This window comes from Pyxicephalus adspersus, chromosome 7, assembly GCF_032062135.1.
Source record: "Pyxicephalus adspersus chromosome 7, UCB_Pads_2.0, whole genome shotgun sequence".
NCBI classification, from domain to species: Eukaryota; Metazoa; Chordata; class Amphibia; order Anura; family Pyxicephalidae; genus Pyxicephalus; species Pyxicephalus adspersus.
In genome coordinates, this window is record NC_092864.1 from 31,659,238 (window position 1) to 31,679,344 (window position 20,107).

Genomic DNA, 20,107 nt, shown 5'->3' on the forward strand with positions numbered 1-20,107 from the left:
AACAAAATGATGCCAATCATGGCTGCATGAAAATTCCAATCCAACAATTTCTACTTTTTCCCAATTCAATTCAGGAAGATTTACTCCAATTTCCTCTTGTGCCTCCAGCACAGGAAGTGGAGAACAATTTCCCCAACAATGCAAAAACAGAACAAATAAACTGACAAAGATGGTGCTCCATGAAGAATGCAAACCCAAGGGCACTGCCTATATGGTCTACCAAGGTGTACATGAGGCGTTACCAGGCATTGAATTAACCCATTATTTGTATTCTGCTCCATACAAAAATGTTGGGAAGACATTCTGAATGTCTTCCCAATCCACATGTGCATCAAAAAATGAAGAAGATTGGATTCAATCTTCTTCATTTTTTGATGCACATGTGCATTGGGAAGACATTCAGAATTAACAGCACCACAATGCAATAATATGACTGATAATTGTTTTTCTCTTCCTGTTAGTCTGACACCTGATAGGAAGTGAGGGGTATCTCTCACATGGGGGACACAAGCAGCAAAAATAACAATTAAAAAATTAAAAAAAAAACTTTAAAAGCTTTGTAATCTTTCTTCACTCTGAATTATTTATATTATATATTGAATTATTTATTATATATATCCTTCAGGTGATATTAAAAAAAAAACAAGTAAAAGATATAGTTTAGATATATATATCCATATGCTTCTAATAAATTTTTTTCACTCAGTGGCGATATATCGTATATATTACTAATTATACAATAATACATTTTTAACAGAGAAGAGGTATGAGCAGGCCATGTCCCCCATCTTTCCCTCACCATTAGGTCACGTTGGACGAACTTACCTTCGCTCTCTTCCTTCAAGCTTCTTTAGTATCCACGGCGGCCATCTTTCTGTTTCCCAGGTAACGGGACGCGGGCGCGGGCAATGTTTGTCCTGGCAACCACGGCGGGCAGGACGGACCAAACTTCTCAAAAGGCAAAGTTCCCTGGAAGCTGCAGATTTGTGCCTGCGTTGGGCGTGTTGTTTGAAGTCCTATGGATAAAATCACATATATAGCAATATAACCCAATATAACTATGTGATAGTGGTGTAAATGAGTGCTGTGTGAATGAAATTTGATAATTATGTACAGACATCATTGCTTCCTCACAGAAAGGGGTATATCCCTGTATAGGGGGCTGAGTGACCCTGTGTGAAAGTATATTAAAGTGTATTATGCATTCTTGTACATTATTATATACAGGATTTCCTAAGGGGGACACTTATCCAGGTGACACCTGGCTGGGAGGGGATTTCCTGCACTTTGGAGAGATTTTCTTTAATTTCCTGTTAGGTGTCCAGGGAGGAAATCTCAGAGACCAAAAACCAGACCAATAAAAATAAACCAACGCTAGGGTCTCTACATTCAGTCTCTACAATCTGACATTCCCTGGTAGGAATCAATTTCCTTTATTTAAATCTCTGTGTTATCCCCTGCACCTTTTCGTTGGGTTACTGAAGAGTTGGGTCACAATAAAGGGGCTGCCACTTGCCTTCAAATTCTTCCCACACGGCTTAAAAATATCTGCTTAGTTCATCTTCAGAACATAGAAGAATCATCATGTCTGGTCGGGGTAAAGGAGAAAAGGGTCTGGGCACAGGAGGGCCACAGGAAGGTGCTCTGTGATAACATTCAGGGCATCACCAAACCAGCTCGCAGAGGCAGTGTCATCTTTGAGGAGACCAGCAGAGTCTGGAGAATGTTATCCGCGATGCTGTCACTTACACCGAGCACGCCAAGAGGAAGACCATGACCACCAAAACGTCAGGGATGCACACACTGTATGGGTTCAAAGAGTAAATCATGACCCTGATCTACTCGCTTTATGTACACAAAGGTTCTTTTCAGGGCCGCAAAAAAATACTAAATTCTGTGTTAAACAGTGAATCCTTGTCAGGACTTTTGTTCCATTGGTAAAATTTTCAAGTGTAGGAGGAAACCCCCTCTCATCACCAAAAGAAAAGCTGCTATTGGTAGATTTACACTCCGTTTTTTTTTTTTTTTTTGTACAGGTGATATTATTAACATTTTTGATTCTAATATTTATATGACAGTGGTCAACTGTGCTTTTGTTGCACTTTAAAGCCCAACTTCAGCCAGTTTAATTTAGTTATTTATACTGATTTTTAATAGGACAGGTAAGAATTAAATCTGTGCTCGTGAAATTAAATTCTTGTATTGTCTGAGGGATAATTAAAAGCACCTTGGGCCTGATTTATTAAAGCTCTCCAAGGCTGAAGGGGATACACTTTCATCAGTAAAGCTGGGTGATCCAGCAAACCTGGAATTGATCCAGGATTCAAAACATTTGCTGACACATAGCAAATGCCTATTAAGAAATCCATTCCATGTTTGCTTGATCACCTAGCTTCACTGATGAAAGTGTATCCTCTCCAGTCTTGGATAGCTTTAATAAATCAGACCCATTGACTTACCCTATCCTTTGCTCCTGCAGGCTTCCTCTTCTCTATGCACGTAGTCACCTATAGCCTCTTCTTCATCTTGCTCCGTTGGTTGCAGGCACTCGCAAGTCATTATGTGCAATGTGGGCCCAGTTTTGTATAGCAAGTGAGGATGCCCAAGGCCCATTCACAACCCAAAGCATTGGAGGGAAGAAGGGATGAAGAATGCCAATGCTGACACCCCCTGCCAATGCTGGTTTCCTGGTTGTCTTTGGCTTCAATACCCACAGTAGCTTTTTATACTCACTGGATTTTCTTTAGGTTTGGAGGGAGCATGATGAAAGTAGCTAAAAGTCATTAGAATAGGGGGGAAGCATTTCCATAGCTGCCTTCCCCTGGATCTACAGGTGAGTGCCTGTAAAATGTAACTATATATCAAGGTTAAATGCTGCAATAGAGGGCTAATCTGTGTCCAACATTTGTGAACACAACCTATAACTGGATTTTCACCAGGACTATTTCGACTGTATAACAGGGAAATATCATTAGACCCTTACCCCATCTCCAATAAAGCATACATTGCAGAATCTGGAGCATGCAAGGATAGTAAAATGTACAAGCGTCACCATTTACAGCAGTGATTTTTCCCAAACACAACAGTCAGCCACAAAGAATAATCCCTATGTGTACCTAAACAACAGGGGCCAGTGGTTGTTCAGGTACAGAGCAAGGAGCGCTCTGATTGTTTGATGGTTGTTGGGAATGCTCCCTTCTGTAGGGTACTTTGTGCCCGTTTGTCGTAACAGAAAGAAGGAAAAAGCTGTGCCATTACATGGTATGGCGTGGAAGAGGTAAGAGTATAGGGGTAAGTAGGGTTTAACAGAACTGAAGTTCTTGCTGGACTGCACAAAAGGGTAAATATGTAAAAAAATAAATCATGCATTCCCCTCAAGCTCCAGAGTTCCCTTTTAAACACCAGCAAATTATGTTCTGCTGTAGTCCATTGATTCTCAATGACACTTGCCCTCTATCTATTAATAATTAAGGGGGAGCCCCGGATAAAGCCCTTTGCCCTAACCCCTCTCCTGTAGCTCCAATGTGTGCGGTAATGGCTGTAGGTGTATTTCATAGTGGGAGAAAGGGAACTGTGCAGAAATTTAGGGGATAAGTGGGATTAATGTCGCATTAATGGGATCAATCTGTGTATACACGGTGAGTCATGCACCATGAGGCCCATAAATTAGAGCTCGCAGAATAGAAAAAAACAGAAGCAGAACTGGGCCCTCTGCCCATCTCCCCCAAGAAGAGTCATAAATAAGAGAACCGCCCTGCCAGGCCTCCAAAAGGCACCTGACGCCCAGCAGTCATTGCAGGAATTACAGCCAGGCATTCATCACTTTAATGTTTGTACTTTGCAAATTAAAGCTGCCATCACCCAGTCGGGGAGGACAATTTAAACCTTTGACGTCCTTACATTGTACTCTCCCCTTCCTGACACGCTTTTTCCCTCTCTCACAATGCATTTTCCCATGAAATCTCATTTAATTATACGGATTATTTTTATTACTGCCTATAATCTATGCCAAGGTTCTATTCAACCATTATTCAGGAACTACAAATTCCAGAAAGGCAACAATCGCTGAGGTCTTATCATTTACATCTTAGGTCTACGACAATTAGATGGCAACACTTTTGTATTCCCGTGGTTTCGAGTAAGGACCACACTTCACAATGGACTTAAAGTAAAGCAGTAAGGATTCGCTATATTATGAGATCACTTAGTAATAGTACTTGTGTGTAACAACTCGACTCTCTCTACAATCTATTATAAATGCTGCAACCAGACTTATCCATCCTTCCCACCGCTCCTCTTCTGTTGCATCTCTTTGTAGTTCTCTTAATTGGCTTCTATTTCACCTTGGCATCAAATTCAAGCTCCTGTGTTTTGCCTTCAAATCTCTCCACCGGTCTAGTCCCACTTACCTTTCTGACCATCCCTATTTAATGTACAGTGCTGCATAATGTTGGCGCTATATAAGTACTGTTGATTATTATTAACAATAATAATAATAAGCAGGATCCTGAAATGTGAATACTGTGTCTAAAATTCTTCCAAATGGGCATGTGAGGGTGCCTAGGCAGTCCTGTGAATAGAGCCTCATAGATGTGTCTCATAGATAGACTTTCAAGGGAGAACCTGGGTGATCCAAGAAATCCATTCGCTATTAGTAGACAAATGTTTTCAGATCCATTCCGTGTATGTTGTATTGCCCAGGTTCTCCCAATATAGTTTATCTTCTCCAGTGTTGGAAAACTTTGATAAATCAGGCCCATTGTGCTTGTTTTTGCCTAGCAACTCCAAAGCTGGCAGTTTTCAAGTTTTTGAGATTTGTTCCTAGAAATGTAGTTTTATATTTATAATTTTTAAACAAATTGATATTTTAGGGATGCTGAGTTCTGCACTACACACCTCTCTGTATTGCATGATGACATTTGTATATCCAATACACCATTATTCTGTATGTTCAATGATCAACACAATTTCACTTTTTACACTGTGCTGTACATTGTATACTTCCAAAAACTAAACTAAAGAAACAGGTACACAATGGGCTCTATTTATAAATGATTCCCCCAATCAATTCCTCTGAAATTCGCTGACTGATGGTCATATTTCTCTACAGGTCTCCTATTAAAACAATGACTCGTTCTGCCACCTTCTGGACAATCATTAAAAGTGCACAGCTGTCACAACAAGAACATGAATAGGAAAGAAACTAATTTTATGAGCAAATTGAAAGGGGATTCATTTAAAAATAGAGCCCAATGATTCCATGCATCTCCCAGCAACCAATAAGAACCTGCTGAATAATAAAATACAATTCATTAACTTCACTTTCCTCTTGAAATAAAAGCACATCGATTATTAAACACAATGCCAAAAATCCAACAGAGTTTATTTTTTGATGGCCAAAACAGGTTATTTCATGTCAATGAAGGTAACCCATGAACCCACTGATAACCTCCCCTTCCCACCAAGACCCCCTACCAATAATTAGTTAAATACATATAAATTATTATCTCCGGTCCCCACATCTCTGTGGAGATATTGTTGTCCATGATAAATAAATAAACTTTGGGCTGCACATTGCCCACAGTCCTTCGGTCTATATCTTATGGAGAAGGTAGAGCCCCACTTTCTTCCTCGGAGCAAAAAGATTCTGGGCTGTAGCGGAGCTGGCCATTGTGTCGTAATATGTCTGCATCTCCCTCTGATCCATGGAAGTCAACATCTTCTTCTTCCTCCTCTTCCTCATCATCATCCTGGGCATCTTTGTTGGGTTCTATGCCCTCCGACCTCTTCCTGTCGCTGTGGTTAGGCAGCCCCTGTTCTTTGCCCTTACGACTCCTCTTCCATTTCATTCTGCGGTTCTGAAACCAGATCTTTACCTGAGTAGAGACATCAACAGTTATTAGAGATCCAACAATCCAGTTTTCAACAAAAGGCATATCATTCTCACTATTTAAATGTAGAGAAAAAACATTTTAATTGGTTGGTTTTACACTTTTTGGACCTAGAAATGGAGTTCTCAGTGTTGGCCACAAGAGGGCACAATCGCTCCTGAGCAGTAGAAATTATTATTATTATTATTATTATTATTATTAAACAGGATTTATATAGCGCCAACATATTACGCAGCGCTGTACATTAAATAGGGATTGCAAAATTGAGTTATAATTTTCATATATAATTTTCATATATGAATCCATCTTTAATATCTATCTTTGATTATTTAGATGCTTGCATAAACCCAGTCTTGGTTTAATATTAAGGTGAATCTAGGAGATGGACTTTCCCAGTGGTAAAGTTGCAAATGGGCCAACCCTGCCTGATCACAAGTCTGTAAAAAAATGTTTTACCAAATGCCATATAACCATGAGAAAAAGCTATATTTCCAGGATTATTATAATATATTGTTGCATAAAGTACATTTTCAGCAACTTTTTAATCAAATTTATCATGCTAGCAATTTTTATTTTTTAAATTGCATTTGCAATACAGGTGATGGGTTCTCTTTAATGCATAAACCTGGGTATGTCACTCACCTGTGTCTCCGTCAGCATTAGAGAAGTGGCCACCTCAAAGCGCTTAGGCCTTGACAAGTATTTGTTGAGCTTGAATTGGTTCTCCAGTTCCAGCAGCTGCTGGCTAGTGAAGGCTGTACGAGGCCGTCTGCATTTCCCCATCATACCAGGCTGGGCGGAAGCTGCGGAACAAGAAATGAAAAGGAGTTACATAAATACAGTTTATTATTATTATTAATAATAATATTAATAATAATGATATTTGCACCCCCTTTCTGCAGCAGCTCCCAAGGCAGCTTTCTTTCTCAGAACTCTGCACTTCTGTGATAACATCTCATAGATTTCCCTGTACTATAGAGAGATAAGTGAAAGGAAATCCTGATGGGATAAAGACAGTAAGAAAAAGAAATGTTTTCTGGGGTTCAGACTTTGTTCTACTCCAATCCTAAAAAAGTTATGACTTTAGATGAATTGTAATGGCTGCTTATTGAATTCGTGCTTCTGTATTCACCTCTATATCCCTAGGCTGCTGATTGGATAATGAAGAAGCAGAAGATCATTGATGTGTTCATTCCTGTTACCAACTTCTGTAACTACTTTCCTATGTGTACACGTCAGATGATCCTCTCCTTATACAAAAGGTCAGGCGTGGATCTCGTTCATGGATCCGTCTTGATGCATCCATTAAGGACTGACAGAAAATGACTGCTGTACAAGTCAATAGAGAGGAGCACAGCGGGGTGCTGTTCATTCATTCTCACTTCTCCTCTTTCCATAGAACAGAATGGCGCTGTGTGTACAGTGCTTAATCATTCATCACTGTTCACTCATCACATTTTTGTGGCTAGAAAAGATCACAGAATATCACAGAAATTTTGTGCACAAAGCATTAAAGTTATAGCACACTGCTGATTTTCATAGGATGCTCAGGGCAGCATGGTGGCTCAGAGGTTAGCACTCTGGGTCCCAGGTTCAAATCACAGACAGGACACTGTCTGCATGGAGTTTGTATGTTCTCCCAGGTTTGTGTGGGGTTTCTCTGGGCACTTCAGTTCCCTCCCACATCCCAAAAAAAAAACCATGCAGTTAGGTTCACTGGCTTCCCCCAAATTGATTTTAGACTATTAATGACATATGATTATGGTGAGGACATTAGATTTTGAGCTGAGGGATAGTTAGTGACATGACTATGGACTTTGTACAGCACAGCTCAAGATGTTGGAACTATATAAATACAAGGTAATAATGATGATAGGAAGCTAATATAAGGACAGGTTCTGCTATTTCCACTTTATTCTAATGATTTTTATAACTTGATATTTTTCTATATCCATCCAGGGTGCCACAACAAACACACCACCTGTCTATAGATTCTAATTATTGACAATCCAGGTGACTGTACACACAATTTGTTATATGTTCCCGTGAGAGAGATGAGAGTTGGTAAAAGTCAGAAAAGATCTAGCAAAATATTTGTCCAATGATCACAGGCGGTAAACACAAAGGCCGAATCCTCATTTCTCCACAGCGTACTGGAACACAATGGCCGAGCTTGTGTGGCTCCTTTTTTACGCCTGTTATACTCACACCTAACAATAATATTGACACGGGCAGCAAATTTCCCTCGGCGCTGGTACTGCACTATGACCCACCCGCATGCACTGATCCAGATAACACTGTGTAAACAGTTATATAAACTGGGTGTCTATCTGTGTTTGTAGACCAATCATTAGTTATTAGGGAGCAGATAAAGACAGCTCGTCTCTATTGATTGCCGTTTATTCATTCAGTGGGGTTTGGCGCTGTGTAATCCACCACCGTCTGTTCTACTGTTGGCTCTCTCCCCTCCGGATATTCCTTATGTACATTTATATTATATATTCCTTAACCCTTTCATGACCCAAAGCCACTAAGTTTAAATTCCCATGACAATTTAAGCCTTGTTAGTCTGTGTTGGGTAAGTTGATGCTCATTCTGATAACTCAGCTAAATCATTTTGGATTGGTTATTTTTTAATGACATGGGTCATGAAGCAGGGTCATATGGGCCCATTGGAGAACTGGAAAAAAGTCCAGTGGGCCCAGTGATATTCCCAATAAATAGGGGGTCACAACACAGCCCCCCCCCCCCCTCTGGTAGGCTCCTTTTGCTTCACAAAAATATACCAATGTGCCATTTAAAGCTATTTTTTCTTGGAGACATTTTTCTCACTGATGGCTGATGGGCCCCAGCTTCCCAGTCCGACCTTGCAGTGACAGCAGCCAGGCATTGCGAATGCTGCAGCTGGAAAGTTTGTTTGTAAACAAACCTCATGTGATGGTAAAATCAAGCTAATTGGTTCCTGATTGCCCATGTGACATCAAAAGCTGGCTATAAACAAACCTCACATGATGGCCTTGATTAGCTTTTATGTTGATTACATGACTGTAAATCAAGCTAATTGGTTCCTGATTGCTCATGTGACTGGCTATAAACAAACCTCACGTGATCACCATGATTTACTTTTTTGTTGATCACATGATTGTAAACCAAGCTAATTGGTTTCTGATTGCTCATGTGACACCAGTTCCTATTTGGACTGGTAAATATACCATTGAAAAAGTTTATATTCGTTGAGGTGGCCAAAAGCGGCATTTATAACCCAGTTGTGAAAGGCACCTTTTATTGGAGTCCTGGTTTCCTATTGGTGGAAGAGGCAGCTATATTGAGGACAAATATTAAAATGAACCTTTCACAGGGCTGCATGATATAAATCTGACAGGTTACAATATACAGCAACAATATAATCAGATTTTATTATTAATAATTTTAAACAGGATTTATATAGTATCAACATATTGCGCAGCGCTGTACATTAAAAAGGGGTTGCAAATGACAGACAGATACAGACAGTGACACAGGAAGAGGAGAGGACCCTGCCCAGAAGAGCTTCCAATCTAGGAGAAGAAGATATCTCTACTTTGTGTAATCTTATGTAAGACTTTTGTTTTTAACCGTTGTCATTTCATTATTTTTTTTTGTTATTTATAGCCTAATATCCAGTAAATAACAAAAAATCCCCACGGATAGACTTACTAAAAGGGTATTTTTTTTACAATACCCATAAAAAAACTTTTTAGTTACCATATTTAGAAAATCAAGATGGCAGCTTCTATATTCCTTTTGTGACAGGTTTGTTTTCATCATATTGAATTTGTAAAATGGCCACCAGAGGGGGCACACACTCAATTCACTATGACATGATATCGGCCACATGGAAAGGGCGTTGTTTTGAATGGGTTCTCAAAAATTTGTGATGCATTAAAAAAACACTTCAATACAAATCATTAATATATGGAAATAAACATGGGAAAGAACTTCAGCAAAAAACATTTGGATTTTCCCACTGGGCGTGGTTCTGAGAAACAATATAACCGTTAAGAGTATAAAAAACAGGAAGTTATCAGCTCATTGGATGTCTTGCAGGTCAACAGCTATTTTTTGCATGTACACATATACCAGATTGCATTCCTATATATATAACAGGCCAAATAAGAGAAGTTCATTGTTAGGGTTTACATTATTATTATCCAGTATTTATATAGAACCAACATATTGCGCAGTGCTGTACAAAATCCATAGTCATGTGACTAGCTCTCCCCCAAAGGAGCTCACAATCTAATTTATCTACCATAGTCATATGTCATTACCACAGTCAAAGGTCAATTTGGAGGAAGCCGGTTAACCCAGGGGTACCATGGCTGCCATGCCACTCTATATACACACCATATACAAAGGATTTTTATATTCTGCCGGGGCATCTAGAGGTCTGAAGATAAAAGTTTTTTTCTGTACACTAAACTCATATCTGTATCTCATTCTAATCAGTAAATACATATTGCATCAGATGTGTTCATTGGAAAAACAAGACATGATGCAACCGAGCTGTGCCCTGATGTCTGACGGCCAGTGTGGCTCATATATGGGAACAGATGGGTTATTGCGGTGGTATAAGGACCGCTCTGTGTATCTAACACGTGATCACTGTGACATCGATCATTTTATAGGTGCAATACAGCCTATTTTTCTTCACAACATACGCTATCATTTTATTGCGTAGAATGATAAGCTTCGCATCCAAAGCTACAGCCGATAATGTGTTCTCTGGCTAAACACACAATAATAAAAGAGGACCTGTCAGTCTGGAGATGATTGATCAGCAGTTTTAATTAGTTTTTTTTTAATTTTTAATAAAAATTATTCTGAGAACTAGATAACAGATAAACAACTCAAAAAGTAATGCCATGGATGAAGTCAGTAAAAATATACTTATGTGCTAACAGGCTGTGTAATGTGAACGTGTGACTGTTGTAGTTATTTATTACCTTGAACAGAGATCACAATGCTTGTACAGACAATGAATGAATCTACCATTTCTGTAGAATGACAGCACCAGCTTTGGTAAGGCCTAGTCCTGTGCATAGGCTTTGCTAATTGGATTGCTCCAGTTCTGTCTCAGCAAGAGGGATGTCAGATCTCTGCAGAGTGACCACTGCTTCCACAAAGAAAGCAAAGGCCTATTTCTATGTTATTCTGAGAAGAAACAGGCTTTTTGACTGCTTTTAGAAGAAAATTAGTTCTATGGCTATGTTCACATTGGCCATGCGGTGCATTTACTGCTTCCTTGAGCCAGGGAGCTGCTACCTTTGGGGAGACTACACGTAGCTTATCCTGACGGCAGCCCCATAGAGAATGAAAAGGGGCACCAGTGAGCAGTACTAACATGTGCAGATGCTGGTTCTTTCATATCCAATACTAGAGTGCGAGTGACTGGGCGGCTGGAAAGGTGCCAACTGCCAGGAGCCACATGGGATCGCTCAATCCCAAGGTAGCCCTGAACCTGCCCTAAGACTTTGCACAGCTATTTGTTTCATCTACTTAAAGGGGTACTACTCTTGAAAAAAATCACACTTACCTTTGTTTCTGCAGAGCCCCCAATTATCTGGAGCTTTAATCAATTGGGTCCTGTGCTGTTCTGCTGTAAATGGGAAAAAAGGGTGCCGATCTCACTGCGCATGTGTGAAACAGGCATGTTTTCCCTATTGCATTGCAGGTAAAAGCCCCAAGATCGGCATGCGCAGTCGGAGCAGCCAGAAGCCTCCTAGGATGGGTGATGTGGGTAACCCAGGAGGCTCTGCGCTTCCATTCAGTCTTTACCGCCACATCAGTAAAAAAAGAAAGTGAGGGGATTCCTCCTTTTTTTTTTTTTTAAACGTGTGTTTTAAAAAGAAAAAAAAGTTAATTTTTACTTTATATTAAACGGTTATCTACATTTTGGTCATAGGTCCACTTTAAGCATGTACTTGGCTAAAAAAAAAAATTTTTCATATTAGCTTCCTTTGATTCCAAAATGAGGAACCATTACATTAAGAACGATAAAGGGGAACCAAGTTCTATTCCCTCACATGCGGTGTCAATTAGCATGTACTCCCCTTGGAACATAAAGACTGGCAGCTATGTTCATTGGCACCAGTAAATGTATTCAGAACAACGTGCAACACGAACAATGTGTGGTACTTCTAGCGTAGCCAATCAAAATGCATCTTGTACTGGCCAGATTGTAGCAAAACAAAATGTACAATTTTGATTCATCACTTTGCTTTCCCACACATGAGTTATTCTCTATATTTCCCTTTACCATAAAACGTCAATGAAAATAAAAAGCAATAAATACACATTGCATTAAACACACACATATTAAGAGGAATAATCTCAGACAAATAACAAACTGGGAACAAATAACACACGGGCTATGAGATCGCTGCAAGCACACAATGCACGCCCTGTAGATAAACTGAGGTCTGATCCATTATTCGCACTCACACACCCCGATCACAAATTTGTGGCTAGAAAGGAAGGGATCACTTTCGGTGTGTCACCAAGCTGTGAAATAAAAGTAAAGAGCTCTTTATCTGGACTAATGGGCCGTGAAAGTAAATCCTCCCTTATATCCACTTTAACAAGACTCTTAACAAAACTAGCAAATTCCCTTTCACAGGCAGAACAATGAGGACAGCTCAGAGTCCTTCCACACAATTAACCACCCTTTGTCCTCCTTCTGCCACTCTGCACCCTACAGCTCCCTGGAGGACTGTAAAATTCATGAGTACTGTGTAACGTCTATCATTGCTGTTGGTTTTCTTTTTTAATGTAATAAAGCTAATTTGAGGGTTTCTAAAGGCAAACAAGCTTCAATGATGCGAAAAGCCCAATTGAGTGGAATAGAGCCGGCCATAACAGAATGCCAACGACTTGTTTATTATAGATGTCAGCTATTCTTTAGAAATCAATGGATCCTGCTACTACATACAGCATTCAATGCACTGTCAAATGCATGTCCTTTTGTGTTGATAAGAGAAGATTCACACTTGCACATTCACCTGTGTATGGCCAGCTTAGTACAAAAGATAACACAAATGTCTACTAAAAAGGGCAAGGAGGAAAATAGAAATTAGGGAGCTCCCCAATGAGCTGTGGGAAGGTAGCCCATGACCGCCAAGGTGGCTGCCAATATCTATTACCTGCCAAGCATTCCCTTGCTGCTCCATATCTTTGCTGGCATCAGTGCTGACATTGCAACCCCATATGACCAGCTTAAGTCATCAGGGTTAAAAAGATGGTACAAGCACCTAAATATAAAGACCAGGGAATGACTAGAAATCAGATTGCCCCCAGGGATCTGTGAAGGGTAATCTGTGATTGCCAAAGGGGCAGCAAGTGACTTTCATTAAGTGTCCTCTGGCAGGTCTTTGTTGGCATTTGAGGTTGCAGTCTATTGTCCTTGCACCATGTATGACCGGCTTAAGTTACCAGAGAGGAAAAGATGGCACAAATGTTTAATTATAAAGAGAGGGTTGTACCTAGAAATCAGGGTGCTCTCCAGGGACCTGTGAAGGTAAGTATATGACTGCCAAGGGGGCTGCAAGTGTCTTTCACCAAATGTCCTTTGGCATGTCCATGTCTTTGTTGGCATCAGTGGTTGCAGTCTATTGTATTTCCTTGCACCATGAATGACCAACCTAAGTCACCATAATAGAAAAGATAGGACAAATACCTAAAAACTAAGCCATAATCAAAAATTAAAGTGCCCTCCCAGCAAGCCATGAGGAGTAGTCTGTGTGTCTGCAAGTGTCTACCATCAAGTGATCCCAAGTGGCTCCATGTCTTTGCTGGCATAGTACCTACAGACCCAGCATCTTCTTCTACCCTCTTTGTTCTCTGTCCAGTGCGAAATGCCTTATTTTTTTACAATTCATCATGTAATAAAGACAGATTTCATACCTTGTGTTTTTTGTTTTTATCCAATTTCTGGATCTAGAAAATCTTTTATAGGAACCAGTCCATTATTGGCACATATCATCCATATGGCTGTATGTTACACTGACTTGCAAACAAATGTTATTATAAATAAGGAGTTATTTGCAGTTGGATTTGGCCACCTTTGGTAATTTGTATTCAGTCTGCAGCTTTGCAGGGGTAAGTGTTACTCACTATAATTATTAAGTGCCTTCACAGCGCAATAAGACAAAGCAAGAGGAGTTTACAGCTTGTCACCGGCCTACACAAAGCCGCCACTTACGCCACAATTTATTGCTACTAGGCCCACTCGCTCCTAATTTATGGAAACGTCCTTGGGAAGCCAGCAGATGGAATTACACTGCGTTAAATGTCAGCTCTTTGGGATAGGACGGCTGCATTGATTAGGCCTCTCGGTCAGTGCTGGTGATTACCAGGACAAAGTTTTCCGACGCTGGGATCGCTGTAATAATTGATCTCACAATTTACAACACCGTAGGGATTTCAGTTTACAATGTGCTGCTGATGACAAGACACTGGCCTCTGTAAATAGGGACTCACAAAGGTTTTTCTGGACAGGTTACAGTTTTCGATTCTTTATTGCACCAACCTGTTGCACGGAGTAGAATTCTGGCTTCTGCTGGGGCTTTCCTGTGATCTGTGGCTATCTGTCCCCAGGTCCAGGCACTTTCTGTTATAGTGGTACAACTCTGCCCATGTGTCCCAGCTGTGCTCCTGCTATGTCATCATATAAAATGGGCTTCTCATGGAAACTATGGGCCTGATTTATAAAAGCTTGAATAGATTTCTTAAAAGTAATTTGCTATTTGTTAGAAATATTTGAAATCCTGAACTAGATCCATTCCAGGTTTGCAGGATCACCCAGCTTCACTGATGAAAGTGTATCCTCTCCAGCCTTGGAGAGCTTTACTAAATCAGGCGCTATGAGCTAAATTTGTGCTGATTTTGCTGATTTGTAAAAATAATAGAACGAGACTCATGCTTCCAGTCTGACTGCACAAGATTGATACAGCATGGAGGTGTCAGGCCTCTGCAGAGAGGTCCCTGCTTCCACACTACAGCACATTGGCACAGGAAATGCTTTTCAACTGTTATTGCTTTTTGAAGAAACTGGTAAACTTTGCACTCTTTTTGTTTTGGTTCACCTGGAATGCAATAACCTAGTTTGAAACTCAGCTGAGTTTTAATAAATGATCTCCCTAATCACTGTTATAAAAACAAATTATTTTCTTTTTTTGTGTAGCAGGGAACTCCAGGACAATTACTCTTTCTACCTAATTATGTGGATATAAAAATTCTGATTTGCACTTCCTGTTCTCATCTTACAAATTAACTGCTATTTCAAAGGGTGACAAATGAACTGCCATAATCCAAATCAAACAGCCTCCCAGCTTGTGTTCATTACCGGGAGATCTAAACCTGCGTCCTCAGCACACACTGAAATGACACTTAGTTCCAGTGACTGCACTCAGCAAATACATCTCTTCTTCATTATATGAGGCTGAATACACAGAGGAATACACAGGTGAAAAAGGGAAGTGCTCATCTTTTATATTTTTAGCTGTTTTTTTCACATCAGCGAATGTGAATCACAAGTTATTTTTAGGGCCCTATCTATAAAGGTAGAGATTTAGATTTCACCAATCTGTAGGAGAGCTACTGGGATCAATTTACTAATAGTTACATCGTTGTTACCAATAGTTACATTGATCTTACTCAATTAGCCAAACAAAAAGTTATATTGAATAGTAAGAATCCTCTGTTTCTTTGTAACATCCTAGTGTAAGTTCAACAGCTGAAGGCTTGCACAGGGATCATCTCCAAGTTATTTTACCAAAGTATTAAGACTTTTTTTCTACCTATCACCACCTTTTCACCATCTTTTTTTTAAAGATAAACTCTGGTCATTCTCTGGTCAGTTTAAATGACACCAATGATCTTTTTGGCTATCTGTAAGGGTGACATTCTTCCCAATGGCCAGCAATGTAAGAGGAATTCTTCCCAATGTCCATCACACTAATATACTGTGGATATAGTATTTGATAGCTGGGGTTCCCTGAAGACCTGGAAGTTATTTTAAGGCTTCCCCCATGATAAAAAGTTTGAGAAAGTCTGCTCGAAATAATTAAAACTTGCCAGGATGTAATGCTTTTTTTTGTTTAGAGGATGATAAAGGAGAAGCATTTAGCAGCCACGGTTCTGCTCTTAAACTCTCCATTTTTAGAATGTGGTGGGGCAGCAGGGTTACCAACCATCTGTATTCTTGTGGATGGTATGTATTAGGAACTACTACTTGGTTGCTTCCATAATTGTCCATGATAGGAGCAAGCATTGGTACAAAAAAGCTTTGGGTACTAGGATGCTCTACCACTACAATTGTGCTTTCCTTTTGGGCTGGGTGATCCCATGCTTAACAGTTTACGCCCAACTAAAACCTAACAAGGCAAATTGTATTTGGTGTAGTTAAGGTTGGCTAATTCAGAAGGGACAGATGATGTCCCTTCTGCAATAAAATAGGCTAGCCTGTGCCATCACAATTTTTCAAAGTACCCTCACCCCTCCAGGCTTCATAGCAGGCACTGGCATCCAAGTCCTTTTCCAGATTCTTGATTTGTGCAGCCACAATTAGGTATCTCCTGTGCATGCGTGGGAGTTTAGTTGATTCTTGGAATCTGGGGTATGCCAGGTTCATACACTAAGCTCCACATGTGCAGATCAGTGTACATTACAGAAAAGATTGTGAACATGCATGTACGTTTTTATTTTATTGCCTGTCCATCGTGCAATGAACAGCCTGCCTGCTTGCTCCATCTAAGATTGCATTTTATTCATATGATGGACCAGGGTAATGGTTGTCCTGGCCTAGTAAGTAGTGCAAAAACCATAAATATTTTTTTACCTAGGCCAAATTACCACAATGAGCAGAACAGATCCCCTACCCTCTGAAGGTCTATCCACTATTAAATTACATTATTTCAAGATTTGATTGGACTTATTTTTGGCTCAGCCTCGCCATGATTCTGCCATGTATACGTGACAGGTGTTTGTATGCAGAGGATAGAAAAACAGACCTAGCACACATATGGGGGAGAGGTTGCACAGGAATGGGTATAGTACTGCACTTTATTATTATCAGCTGTGATAAAGTGCTACCATTATCTTATCATATATATAAATCATTATTCTATGTGGGTGATTTAATGGCTTGATGATGTTATTTCTTATCACCAATGCACATGAAATACTGTCGGATCTTGCCCCCAGCTCTTTTACATGATAATGTCATATGGAAAAAAGATATTTTAGCAATTTTCAATGTAGTAGATGTGACCTGAGTATGAGATTCCTGATTATATTACAAAAGGTTATATACACAGATATGAACCTTATTATGATTGCCGATCACAGGATCAGGAAGTATGGAGGGTGCTGTGACATATAGCATTGGATAAATAATTCCAACATGCCATTCTGGGCCATACACAGTGCATTCATCCCGTGACCTGCAAAAGAATGCATTGCCTGTCCTTTATGGCACTCAAAGACTCGTTTGGCTTTTGTCTCATGACTGCTGAATCATACATCTTTATCTGTTGTTTATGGCATTTACAGATTCATTTAGAAATTATGATAAAATGCTGCCTATTCAAAGTGAAAATAGTATTACTTGTTATTTTATTATTAATAATACCTGTATATGCAGCTATAGCATGAATGAATGAATGATGCAATGAATGCAAAGCACCATAATGCACCAAACTGCTGTAAATGTTAGTGATCTGGGTAATCTGGATGTGCAATTATTACACTCATAGAAAGTTTTGTGCTTGTTGCAATTTCAAGGCAGTCTGGACTACTGTAACATCCTCCTCTCAGGTATTCCACTAACCCGACTCTCTTCTACAATCTATTATGGATGCTGCGGCCAGACTTATCCACCTTCCCACCAATTCTCTTCTGCCCCTTCTCCTTGTAGTTTTCATCATTGGCTTCCATTTCACCTTAGAATCAAATTCAAGCTCCTGTGCTTTGCCTTCAAATCCCTCAACAGCTCTTGCCCCACTTACATTTCTGACCTGGTAGAAAAATACCCCCCTAGCCGCTCTCTTTACTCCTCCAATGACTAATAATGACTTCCTCACTTTTAACCTCATCACATGCACGGCTCCAAGACTTTTCAAGTGCTGTCCCGACTGGAATGGTCTTCCTCCTCCTATTGGGCTTCTCCTACTTTCTGCACATTTAAAAGAGAACTGAAAACCTATCTTTTCATACTCACCTACCCATCTTCTTCTGTCTCTTAAAACCCCTTACTACTCATCCATCACTCCATATCCCCCCTCCTATTGTGTAATAATACTTCTCCTACCTCTTAGATTGTAAGCTCCTCTGGTCAGGGTCCTCTCCTCCTCCTGTGACACTGTCTGTATATGTCTGTTATCAGCAACTCCTATTTAATGTACAGTGCTGTGTAATATGTTGGTGCTATAAATACTGTTTATTAATAATAATAAAAATAATATTAATATTAGTATAGGATGTGTTTTTCCTGCTACAAAATGTGTATGTATGTTCCTTTTTACAGCCCTATCTTGCAAAGATGGCAACCTTATATGTTCTGCTGAAGTTTGCACCTCATTCCTATCTGCATGTACATTGGAGCTGCAAAACAACTGTGCTGCTTGTTCTTCCCCCAGTCCAAACTGTGCTGTGCAGTGACTGAAAGCATGGAGTTGCATAAATATATATCCTTTACTATATCTGCCTTGATTTCAGTGTCAATAAACAGATGAAGAATCCTCAAGGTTGATAATTTTTAGATGTAACTGTCTGCTTTTTTCCCCCTTTATCAACCTTTATTTAACATGGGGAGCAGAATGGTGGCTGCTGAATGCTTCTCCTTTATCATCCTCTAAACAAAAAAAAAGCATTACATCCTGGCAAGTTTTTAATTATTTAGAGCAAACTTACTCAAAGTTTTTTTTATCATGGGGAACCCTTGAAATAACTTTCAGGTCTTTCAGGTCTTCAGGGAACCCCTTTTATAATTACTATACCCTCAGATCACAATACATTAGCATGGTAGTCAGTGGGAAGAATTCCTCTTACATTGCTGGCCATTGGGAAGAATGTCACCCTTACAGATAGACAAAATGATCATTGGTGTCACTTACACTGATCTGAGAGGTGTAAACTGCTCATTGCTCAAGGAACCTCTGGAGGACCCCTGGTTAAGAAATACTAGTAAAGAGGGTCCTTTTATAATGTTTCCACACAACATTCACCCAGTGTTTACCCTAACCATACGCATTTATCACACAGGATTTATGTAGAATATGTTTACATTAGCTTGTTCTCATCATTCATAATTCTTCAAATAAAATCCAATGTGAAAATGTGCACGTAGTGTGGGTGTCTTCTGGGGAGGAGGGGGGATTTAAAAATAAAGTGTTTCAGTAGCTTTTTTTCTATGTTTTTTATTAAACAAATGTAATAATTATTTAATGTTTTATACATTTCTGGAGCCACTAATATTCACATTTAGCAACGTGCACATCTTATTATCAAACAGCTGCAGACTATAATATGGTATGCATGATTTATTTATTTGTGAGTATCTTGTGTAAGTGAAATTATTATTGTTTTATATATGTATATATATTTAGTAATCATCATTTAAAAGGAACATCTATATATTACAGTATACAAAACCCTTCATGTTTCTCTAAAACAAACACATCTATCATGCTGTGTCAGGTAATCAGAAGACAAATCATTCTAATGAACACATCCCAAAAGCCTGCAAATTGTCTTCAAGTGTAAGGGGTGCAGTAAAGTGATTATTGCCAACAATAAAAGCAAATTGGCTTTATAATGTATCTAAGCAATAAAGTGATACATTCACTGATCTGTCTAATGCTATTTAGGGTTTTTTACAGAATCCATATAAATATCTAAAGCTCAGTTTGTTTTAAAGAAGTCAGACCAAAAAAATAGCAAATAACTTTGAAAATTGAAGAATATATTATATTAGAGAGACAATTACCGTAACTCATTAAAGAGAAGCTTGACTTTATCCAAATAAATCCAATTATAGCATATCTAACCTAAAAAATGATTTATGAAAAATGAAAAGACCATGTTAACAAAATGTACTGAAATAGTGAAAAGGTGGACAAAAGTCATATAAAGAAGATATAAAGACAAAATGATCTCTCTCTCTCTCTCTCTCTCTCTCT

The 20,107-nt window shown here is 39.3% G+C and overlaps 2 protein-coding genes across 2 annotated transcripts in view; both read right to left on the reverse strand.

Annotated features, from left to right (window-relative positions):
• CFAP65 (cilia and flagella associated protein 65) overlaps positions 1 to 867 on the reverse strand; it is a 31,036-nt gene extending 30,169 nt beyond the window's left edge. The window contains exon 1 of the mRNA XM_072418016.1: positions 826 to 867. The gene's annotated coding sequence lies outside the window, so the exon portion shown is untranslated. The remainder of the gene's footprint in view (positions 1 to 825) is intronic.
• A 4,609-nt stretch (positions 868 to 5,476) lies between these two features.
• The window catches only part of LOC140334534 (homeobox protein Hox-A4a-like), a 19,649-nt gene continuing 5,018 nt past the window's right edge, over positions 5,477 to 20,107 (reverse strand). Inside the window, exons 2-3 of the mRNA XM_072416801.1 lie at positions 6,534 to 6,694; positions 5,477 to 5,876 (exon numbers count right to left, since the gene is read on the reverse strand). Coding sequence (XP_072272902.1) covers positions 5,601 to 5,876; positions 6,534 to 6,694 — 437 coding nt within the window. The 3' untranslated portion in view covers positions 5,477 to 5,600. The remainder of the gene's footprint in view (positions 5,877 to 6,533; positions 6,695 to 20,107) is intronic.